Source organism: Talpa europaea (genome assembly GCF_964194135.1).
Source record: "Talpa europaea genome assembly, chromosome: 7".
Lineage (NCBI taxonomy): Eukaryota > Metazoa > Chordata > Mammalia > Eulipotyphla > Talpidae > Talpa > Talpa europaea.
Genome location: NC_140074.1, coordinates 98253525 through 98264802, shown reverse-complemented (window position 1 = coordinate 98264802; position 11278 = coordinate 98253525). Strand labels below are relative to the sequence as shown.

At 42.6% G+C, this 11278-nt stretch overlaps 1 protein-coding gene across 1 annotated transcript; it reads right to left on the bottom strand.

The window, feature by feature from the left end:
- Nucleotides 1-3163: 3163 nt before the first annotated feature.
- ZNF287 (zinc finger protein 287) lies at nt 3164-7404 on the bottom strand (the record flags this gene model as incomplete). The annotated part of the gene is made up of 5 exons (XM_084237925.1): nt 3164-3168; nt 3269-3355; nt 3827-3953; nt 6293-6393; nt 7023-7404. 5 exons carry the CDS (start codon nt 7402-7404, stop codon nt 3164-3166), a joined length of 702 nt encoding a protein of 233 aa, XP_084094051.1.
- Nucleotides 7405-11278: the final 3874 nt, after the last annotated feature.

Here is an 11278-nt window from a genome sequence, read left to right as displayed (position 1 = left end):
TAGCCTTTTCTATTCTCTACTATATCTTCTACCACACCTAATATTGAGCGTAATTAAAAGTTTAAAGTTATCCCTTTAGCTTAAATCTACTTCCTCAAATCTTTATAGCTGACATGCCAATTCTGGACTCTAGGCCTTCTCTTAAAGAGGTAACTACTGTACCTATGGAAAAAGATGTTAATGACCCAGCTCATTAGTTTTTCTCTTTCCTTAGAATCCTAAATTACAGATTAGATTGCATCATACAAAACTGCCTTTTTTGGGTAAGTCTATATGACAATATGTCAGCAGTTTTATATGGTTCAACCTGTTTAAATGTTGAGACTGTGACAGAACTTGGTCTCACATTATTGCACAAATCTGTATTTCTTTTATTTCCAATTTAGCTGTAAACTTTGCTCGTGTTTCTTTTATATTTTCTTCAGAAAGTGGTGCAAGATTCTGGGGGGAGTAATAATGTGAGCTGAAAGAATTGCTAGGTCCAATATAAAGAATTATTAGAAGTTGTGAGATAGGAAATGGTCATTGAAGACCTCTATTATTACTTTATTTGTGAGTTATCAAAGTTTTCAGTTTCTGAAGTTTGAGCTTATTAGATATTCTAACCAAAGCAGGAAGACAGGAAGTGAGCAAGAGTTGAAGCTGACTGCCTGGGATAGCTCCTCAATCCTGCTGCTGTCCTTAAGCTTCCACTTTGAAGGTGCAAGGGGCTCAGGGCCCAAGAAACAAAGTCCAACCAAGATGGGAAGCTGACAGGAATCCCATGGACAAAGGATCACACTCTGTAATATATCAACAACAGGGAATGGGTAGGAACAGGGTAGGAGGAATGGGAGTGTATACTTTCCTGTACAAGTTTGACTTCTGTACCGTGTTAATGTTTTTACATATTTGAAAATGTAAAATTAAGAACAAGAATAAAACTGAATACAAATAGAATCAAACAAATATAACTGTACATTAAACTTAACCAAAAGGAAAGAATTCAAATAACTTTTGAATCCAGTATCCTATGTATCCTTAGAGGAAAATATTCAAAGGAAAAAGAAGAAATTTTTTATTTAGTTTCCACACAGGAGTGAAACCAATCAGTATCTATAAATAACCAAAAACCATACACAGGCACAATACAGTAGCAATAAATCTTGAACTCAGTGCAAAGACTATACGGGTTACCAGAAGGAACAGAGGGGAGGGAGGCAGATGTAGTAGTTCCATGGGTGTTTTGGTAGAGGTTGAGTGTAACATGCACAAAAAGAACAAAAATATAACCCTAAAAATTAAAAAAGAAATTTTAAACTTGCCCTAACAGTTATTGATGGAGATATTGATATAATTCTAAAGCTATTTCTTGTATATATGATAGAGCAAACAAGTAAATACACTGATATTATTGGCATCAGGTTACTCATTGTGTGGGAAAGGAAATACAAAATGGAATACCCTTGAGGTATTGGATTTGAATTAGTTACTAAAGTATGAACTCATGATTTAAAAAAAACCCACATACATATGTACATTATGTATGTATATTCAAATTTATATTTTCTAGCTCTATCTATGACTGGATCTAACAGATAAAGATCTAGATTCCTGATAAAGGGACACTTACAGCCCAGTTCCCCATGAAATTATAGAGGCATGTTTTTATTTATTTGTTTGTTTGTTTGTTTGTTTTGTTTATACATGCACTGGGTACAGTCAGAAGCAAGAGAAGGTTAGAGAATTCACCAGAGCCAGAGCAGGGAGCAGAACAGGCAGAAGGACCGAAGCACACTGCTGAGGGGAGCAGCAGGCGGCAGGAGAGGTCTGCGCGCCATGTGGGACCCTCCTCCAGTGGCCGGGGAGCAGCCGGGGATCGAACCGGCGCCGCAGAGGCCACGGGCAGCTTCGCAACCCAGTGCTCAACCGCTGCGCCACCGGGGAGGCCCTCCCCATGAAATTAAACCATAGTTTCTTAGAGAAATTCCAAGTCTAAGGTAGACATAAGGCGAACTGAAAATACATCTTGTACAAGGAAGGAAGGAAATGCTTAAAGACTAGCTGTACATCACAAAAGGACACTGGACTTGGTTTGAAAGGGTCTCATTGCCTAAATTTGGAAGAAATGAGCATCAAAAGTAAAACTGGAAGTAATAAACTAATAACACTTTTAATTTTTAAAAATCCCAATAGTCCATAGTGATATATACACATAAAAGTGGATGGGAGGAGGGACAGCTGTTCATCACAGAAGAATGCTTTTAATCATTTAGAGGAGATGGTGGGATTAGAAAATCAACATTTACCATTTTGCAACCAGCAACATGATAAAGCATGGGTCATCAATGATGCTAAAAACCTTAAATAAAAGTCTATCAGGGAGCAGAATAGTCACATAACCTCTAAGTAAAAAACCGTTAATTACTTATTAATCACAAAGAAAACAATGACTTTAAAATGGAGAGGTAAAACAGATAGCACCTATACGAAACTGAGGTCACCAAAGATGAGACAAATTAAGTGTGTGTCTTTCTGAGGAGCCACAATGATAAGTACATACCTATGTTCTTAGCAAAAATGTTTAATCTGAATCTAATCATTAGGAAACAACTAGGTAAATATAGATGTGGGCCTGGATCCAGGCCTCCCTGGTGGGACACAGCGCTATCAAGCTACTTCCAGCCACTAAAGTATGGAGTTTCATCCCTGTTGAGAGAGCTACCTGTCTTGCCCACTGCTCCCCTCAGCAGTGTTATTTCAGTAGATCCACCTGTTCCGCTTCCTACTTTGTCTCTGGTGAATCCTCTCAACACCCCGTATCTCTGGCCTATACCCCAGCAGTTCTCATATGCATAAATAAATCAATCTTTGGGGAAAAACAAACAAATCAACAAACCCTAGATCCTTCAAGAAATATTAGTTCATGGAAGATTTTTTTTAAAGATGTATTTTTATTTATTTATGCATATAAGAACTGGGGGCTAGGCCAGAGGTGCGGTGGGGTGAGAGGATTCACCAGAGACAGAGTGGGGAGCAGAGTGGGGAGCAGAACAGGCGGATCTATTGAAATACACTGCTAAGGGAAGCAGCGAGGTGGACAGGAGAGGTCTGCTGCGCCATGTGGGTTAGCTCCCTGGCTAGGGATTGAACTCAGGCCAGGAATTGAAGTCATGAACTCGGGTTATACTGGTGATAGGGCAGAGACTTAACCCTTGGGCCACTTGGGGGGCCCCCCACACTTAAGTTTTTAAATGCAAACAATCTCATGTGCCAGTTATTCTCTCACCTGGACTAGGGCCTTCTAAAATTTCTTTTATCACCATCCATGGTTCTTCCAATAGGGGAATCACAGTTGGTCTGTACACTGTAAGTCCTGTTCAGGAGGAATATAATGAAATAAATGGTTGTTCAAAGTTTATTACCTGACTTCTACTTATCTGTGAGGACAGATATTTATAGAAAAACAAAAGTTCAAGGACATAAATCTAGTAAGAAAATTAGGTGTTGTCCTTTTCAGAACTAGGATAAAAATTTCATGCTACCAGGAGGTTACGTGCATAAAGATCTTGAGGGAAGGAGATCAAAGGGGCAGTAGGGAATGGGCTAGCACAGCACCAGGTGGTAGCCCATGAAGCTGTATATCAGCTTTTAATGACAATGACATTTCATTTAGAAACTTTTCATTTGGTAAAATAAAAGTACAATATTTCTTTCCCTGAATAGCACTTATCTCAAAACCCCAATCTTAGCAACGTACTTGAGAGCCTCAACTCATTTTAACAACTGAGGAAATAAAGACACTTTGATGGGCATACTAGAAGGAGTTGACAGAAATGATTCTTACCCAGCGAAACCATGTTCCAATAGTTCTGTAGTGTCACGGTCTTGTACAATTCCTTTTGTACAGGACGCATTAGCTCCCAGTCCTCCTGGGTAATGTCCACAGCCACATCTTTGAAAGTCATTGATTCCTAAAACATAAAACATAACAACTTGGTTCAAGAACTAGTGGGAGGGAGATAGTGATGACACTGGGTACATGTAGTGGAGAGAAATCACAGAATCTTAAGCTAGTAGGAATCTAAAGGTTAATTATAATTACGCACAACCTTCACCCAATGGATGGATAAGCATACCTCAACAGTCCTAAAGGGAAGTTTGAAAATAAAGTAGAATCTATCATTTTCAGTCGTCACTAGTACAAGCACTGGTGGCTCCACCTGAAAGAAGGGTTTTAAACACAGATGACAGTTGAATGGTTTTGCCTAAAGAATAAATTCAGGGCCTCCCTGACGGCGCAAGGGGTTGGGACGCAACCTATGGAGCTATCCACAGCCACTGAAGCATGAGTTTGATCCCCGGCTAGGGAGCTACCCACAAGGCGCAGCAGACCTCTCCTGGCTCACCTGCTGCTCCCCTCAGCAGTGTGTTTCAGTCATTCTGCTTGTTCTATTCCCACTCTGTCTCTGATGAATCCTCTCACTCCCAACACCTCTGGCCTGCACCCCAGTTCTTGTATGCATAAATAAATAAATCTTAAAAAAAAAAAAAAGAATAAATTCAATGTGGGGCCTCCCTGGTATCCTAGGGGTTAAACCTCAGTGCTGTCACCACTGCAGCCTGAGTTCCATCCCTGGCCAGGGAACTAACCCAAGTGGTGCAGCATACCTCTCCTGTCTTGTCTGCTGCTCCCCTCAGCAGTGCATTTCAGTAGATCTACCTGTTCTGACCCCCACTGTCTCTGGTGAATCCTTTCCCTACCTCATCTCACCTACAACCCAGTTCTTTTGTGCATAAATAAAAAATAAATCTTTAAAAAAAAGGAAAAGAATAAATTCATTGTTTTGATATTTTTGTGTGCTCCGTGATGAATTACAGATTCCTTCCTTTCTTTTGAAGATAAAACTGTCACAAATAACCATTGTATTGAGCTGCTGTACTTTTAGATATAGTTCACAATCTGGTAAGATTAGTTTTCCTCTCTACTCTCCTTTTGTGTGGGGGGGAAAAACCCTAATTACCCTTATATGTTTTTCAAATAAACTGTTAAGTTTGTTTAAAAAATTCCATTAGTACTTTGAAATAACATTCAATTTACAATTTAGGGGAAACATACAGTTTTACAATATTTATGTTTATTTTTCCATGGCCTGTCAAATGATATAGGACATGGAAGTGCTGCAAAATTTATACTCTTAGTCTTAGATATATTAAATGTTGGGAGGGGGCCTCCCTGGTGGTGCAAGGGGTTAAGAGACAGTACTATGAGGCTGTCTGTAGCCACTGTAGCACAAGTTCAATCCCCAGCCGGGGAGGTGACCCACATGGCACAGCAGACCTCTCCTGTCTTGCCTGCTGCTCCCCTCAGCAGTGTATTTTGGTCAATGCACCTGTTCTGTTCTCCACTCTGTCTCTGGTGAATCTTCTCACCCCCCACATCTCTGGCCTGTACCCCTGTTATTGTATACATAAATAAATCTTAAAAAAATAAGTAAATGAGGGGGAGGGGGGACAATAACAAGATTATAGGGAGGAATCTTTTATTTCATCATCTATATAAGTATTAAGTGTGAATTTGTATATTTCTATGCTATTTTCTGTAACAAATTTTCTATTATTGTTTCTAGTAGTTTTTCCTTTGATTTTTCTTAGTTTCCTCAGGTAAATATTCATATTAATTATAAATTATAATTTTACTCTGGTCACCAAGTTTAGCTCATGTATGAAATCTTTATAGTAAATCTTTCTCCTAAACTGGTCTTACTTGCTGTTCCTTAAAATATTAAAATGAGGCAAAAATCAACAGTAGCAGCACAGATTTCATGGCCTTTAATTAACTGTTAATGAAAAAAGTATTAGCAACTACTGCTTATTTACTGTAATCCAGGTTAACCACATTCTCACAATCTTCACAATCTAGAGGTAAATTCCACTTATTAGAGTTGACGAATTTAAGCTAACAATAATTATTTTGCCCCAAATCATAGATTCAGTGGCAGAACAAGGAACCAAACCTAGATCTATCTGGCTGGTGGAAGTTAATCCCCTAATCTCTATGTGATATTGCTGCCTTAAAGTCAAAGAATGAGGGAAGGCATATCAAGGGAAGGCAATTTATAGAAGTCCATTTTCTATACAGTGCTTTCACTTACTCTAATAGGCTAAAGTGACTTATAGAAACCAAGGCTTCAGTCCTTGACATTCAGAGACACAGAAGTTAGAGGGCCGGGATAGCAAACATCCTCACACATTAAGGAGGCTTATTTTAAAATCACAGAAGAATAAAATCACAGAAGAAACTAAGACTCACTTTGGTCACCAAGTCATTTAGCCACCCCATCTGGAAAGCATGTATTCCTTTGGGGTCTTCCTCTGGGATCTCTTGGGTAAGGGCAGAGTTCTGAGGAGCAGCTATGGAAGAGAAAGACACCATGATAGAGATTAGTTCTGTTTGCATAGCCTAGGAAAATATTTACATAATAGATGCCTGTAATTTCTTAAGGTGAGAAGTCAGCAGGAATCAAAACCAGCAAGCCTACTTCAAAGAATCAAAGGCAAGGATCAATGACTTATCATAAAACATCAGTGGAGGTTTCAAAAACAAGTCTGCTCTGGGACTCTTAAACATATGTCCCAAATTCACAATTTTCTATTAAATCCTTGTGTAAACTAAATTTTGTAAGTTGCCTTTTTAATTAATAAGGAAATATTCTCAGGATACTTTTCTATCTTTTTGGAAGTAGAATCCAAATTTACAAAGTTAACTGGCAGAATGGGTCAAACAACTGCAAGTAAACTTCTTAAGGGCACACATGGAGATAATTTAGTTGTATCTCATCATTGTTTTATGACACAAGATAATATGTGTTTGGTCCCAAGCAACCTGGAAGGGGTACACCATGCAGGAGGGAGCTCGTTTAAGTCTGCTCACTCACCCAGACTTTTATTCTCCCCAATTTCTTTAACGGGCCCTCTCTGATGTGCTGTTTGTCTTCTCTAACCACCCTGGATTTCTCCCCTTTCTGTTCTACATTTCTCACCTTCCTCTCCTAGTATCTGAGTCAAATCCTCCACCAGAGTCACCACTTCTTCGCTGCTCTTGGGGTACTGGGACTTCACCCAAGTCCTAACCTCCCCAGGAAGGATGGTCAGGAATTGCTCCAGCACCAACAGTTCCAGGATTTGTTCCTTTGAGTGAATCTCAGGTCTGAGCCACTTAAGGCAGAGCTCTCGGAGTTGATTCAATGCCTTTCGAGGACCAGCCAAGTCTGGGTATGAAAAATTCCTAAAATTCTGCCGACAGGTCTCAGTGTCACGCAAGAATCTTGAAGCAAGAATTTCCCTCTCAATATTGTAAGGTCCATTCTTTGCCTTGTCTGACTTCCACATGTGAAGAAGTTGGGAACGAGAAGAACTGGTCATCCTCTTACTTGGGGCAAACATTGTTACAGAGAGTAATGTGAATCTGGTTATATCTGTTGTTTCTCCAGTAGTTAGCCAACTGCTTGAAGTCTCATGCTAGAGCCACTAAGACAATATATATCCTGGGCTGCTGCAGTCAGGAGCAATAGAGTCAAAGTTGTTAGGGGCCTTAAGGCGTTACAAATTCTGAGTCCAGAACTTGCAAGTAGGCTGAATCCCTGAAACACAAGAGTGAACCACAAGGTCAAGAATTCCTGGTGCTCTCTGCTACACATCTACATAACTTGGTGTTGTCTCCCCTATACCTTTGACTTGTAAGATTAATGCAATAACTTGAAGTGGGGAATAAAGGAGTTAAGGACTTCTATAAAAAAGGTGGCTATAGAAGCAAAGACTGGTATCATGATTAAAATAACAAATCAAACTTCTAACTTGTGGAGACAGAATTATACATTTTTACAGGATAAAATGTTTCAATACTTTAGTCACTGACCTTACAGAAGCTGTAACTGACTAACCCAGGTCTCAATAACAACATAGCAAATTACTTAAAACAAAACTGGGAGGAAAACGTCTTCTTAATAAAGTGCTCCAGGTTCCCACGGGAACTGTCAGGGGAAAAAGGGCGAGCTGTTTTACCTGCTTTGCATATTAATACCAGCCTATTCTAGCGTTTCACTATCCCGAGGGCTGAGGAGACAAGCTGGTAATACTGGAAAGAAGTGGGCAGGGGAAGTTGGTGTGATTTGAAGCCCTTTAAATGCTTCTCCAAGAGAAAATTTCTTATCAACACATTTGAATCCAGGGTTCACGAAGTAAAGCCCAGAACAGGCCAAACCTAGAGAACTAACAACACGCATCAGGGGCTCCAGCTCCGCGCCCTCCTCAACCACAGGCGAGTCACCAAAGTCAAATCCTCACAAGGCCCTGCGGAGGAGATGCTCGGGCCTCCCCTCTCAGGCGGGGGCTCTGGCAGCGGGAGAGCCGTACCCGGCGGTGCGCGGCGCTGGGCTCGCTCTACTGCACTTCCACCCGGGGTCTGCCTCCCCTCAGGCCGTGTGGACCGGCGGGGTTCCGGCCCCGGCCACGCGGATACGCGCCCCCGGCGCCCGCGACATAATTACCTGTCGCGGGGACCCGCGGACGCGCAGCCGGAGCGGCCCGACAGGCCCCGGGCAACAATGGCGGCGGGGGCGCGGGCGCCTGCGTGGCGGGCTCAGTCCCGCGCTGCAGAGGGGGTCCCGGCTCCGCCACGGCCCTGTTCTGGACAGCACGATGTATGTCGGGCGGGAGCCCCACGTCCCAGCTAGGACCTGAGTAGCCCGGCCTGGACCCCACCGCGCCTCAGCTTCACCGCGACCTCGCCTTGGCGGCACTGCGCATGTGCGCGGGGAGAACGCTGCGCGCCGCTGAGCCAATCGGAAGCCGAGCCTGGACCCTCCCCCGCCCAAACCTTGCTCCGAGGACCTGTCTCCCTGGCAACCTCCTCCACCCATCGGTAGGACTTGCTGGTTATCTAGCAAGATTCTGAAGGGAACTTTAAAGTTCACCTGGTCAGAAGTGCCTCTGGCATGACCTGGAGGCTGGGAAGATACCAGAATCTGGGGGAGGGAGAGGTGGATGCGAGTGCGGTTGAAGCCCCTTGCTCATTACCTAGGGGAAACCCAGTGCCAGAATTGCTGGAAGATGAGCAGAGATTTGACACTAAGGCAGAATGATTCAAAGCACTGGTTTGGGCTTTACTGTGCATAAAAATTCACTGTTAAAGGTTCAGAGTTCCTCCTCAGGAATCTGATTCTGAGACACTCAGATTGGTAAAAAAACAAAAACAAAAACAAAGAAAAATCCAACAGCATGTCGTTTGTAAGAGATAGCAAAAATATATAAAACTCTTGAAAACATGAACTAGAAAAACATATTCCTGGTCTCCTGTTATCTACTGTTCTGTTGGAAAACCACCCTAAATCTTACTGGTTTTAAGAATAACCATTTTAGGGCCTCCCCGGTGGCGCAGCAGTTGAGCGCTGGGTTGCGAGGCTGCCTGCAGCCTCTGCAGCCCCCAGCTCCATCCCTGGCTTCTCCCCGGCCAACGGAGGAGGGTCCCACATGGCGCGCAGACCTCTCCTGCCGCCCGCTGCTCCCCTCAGCAGTGTGCTTCGGTCCTTCTGCCTGCTCTGCTCCCTGCTCTGGCTTTGGTGAGTTCTCTCGCCCTCCCGCGCTTCTGACTGTACCCAGTGCTTGTATAAATAAATAAATATATTTTTTAAAAAAGTATCTAAGTGGAAAAAGTAAGTTCTGAGTTTCAGACAACTAATTTGCAAATAAATTAAAAAAAAGAATAACCATTTTATTATGCTCATGAATTATGTGCAAAAGCAAACAAACAACAACAAAAACTCTTTTTGTGTGCATGTTCTACAGGTTCTGCTCCTCTGGTTGGACACTGATGGACACAGATAGTAATTCAAATATCTGGAGAAGTGGAATTGTAAATATCACAGGCGGAAAATTAAAAATGTTAATCATTCATAGATGGAAAAACTGAGAGAAAAGACATCTCCATCATAAATGATTTCCCTAACAATGAGGTCCCAAGACACCAAGCAGTGACTGATCTACCTGCAGGAGAAAAATACAAATCCATAACCTGTGCCAACTGAAGCTGGAAACTTGACTACCCTGAGGGGCACACTGCCCTGGGGCGCAAAGCTCCCTATTTACTGTTGGGGAGCCTGTTCCCCCTATTGACAGTGAGTTTGGCTGCTGATAGTTTACAACTAATGTCTCTCTGGGAACTTTCAGCTCCCTCTTGTAGGTGTCACCTCCTGCTCCCCAGGAGCAGTCCACATGCAGTGAGCTCTTGATGCAGAGCTTCCACGATCTTGTCACTTTGCCTCAACTTGCAGCTTTTCTAAAGGGACTGTCTGTCTTGAATTCCCTGTGAGATCAAATGAGTCCTCTGTTGCAATCACACAGGATTTCAAGTTTTTCCTCTGCCCAGCCCTCTCCTCATTTCACTCTTTTGCAGATATTTTTCTAGAGGACACTACCCGGTAACATCTATGAATGCAATTTTCCATTTCAGAATGTTCTTCCAGGGAATCTGCCCCACCAGCAGTGGTACAAGGTCAGCAGATCCCAAGTGGGATATTGGAGCTGGATCACCTGCCTGTTTGCTGGTAATGAGAACCCTATCACTTGTAATTGGCAGAGCATTCACAGTACATAGCAAGCTGTAGCAGCATAATCATGAAAATTGTCACTGCTGAACAGAATGGGTCATTGATAGAAGAGAGGCTGCCTGCAGGTGCTATCACTCAGGTCTTTATGAGGTTGGGGGAAGTGGCAATTTTAAGGATTATGAATTGAATGGGTATTGGAGATATCGACACAGAAAGGCTAAGGTTGATTAATCACCAATTAGGAGCCTCCCTGGTAGCTCAAGGGGTTAAGTCTCAGCACTATGAAGCTCTCTGCAGCCACTGCAGCATGAGTTCTATCCCCCATCAGGCAGCTAACCCCATGGCACAGCAGACCTCTCCTGTCCTACTGGCTGCTCCCCTCAGCAGTGTATTTCAGTAGATCCACCTGTTCTGCTCCCTACTCTGTCTCTGGTGAATCCTCTCACCCCCCACATCTCTGGCCTGCATCCCAGCTCTGTGTACATAAATAAATCTTTTTAAAAATGACATTTAATGTGGGATGTGTGTGACTGATAGATAATTCTGTCCCTCCAAATGTGAAACTATGAAAAGAATACAGGATCATCTAATATTTCAACTGAGAGAATAGCTTGAATCTAATGAGTGTTGCATTACACTGATCGATTTTTGTATGTTGAACCATCCATGTGGCCCTGGGATGAATTCCACTT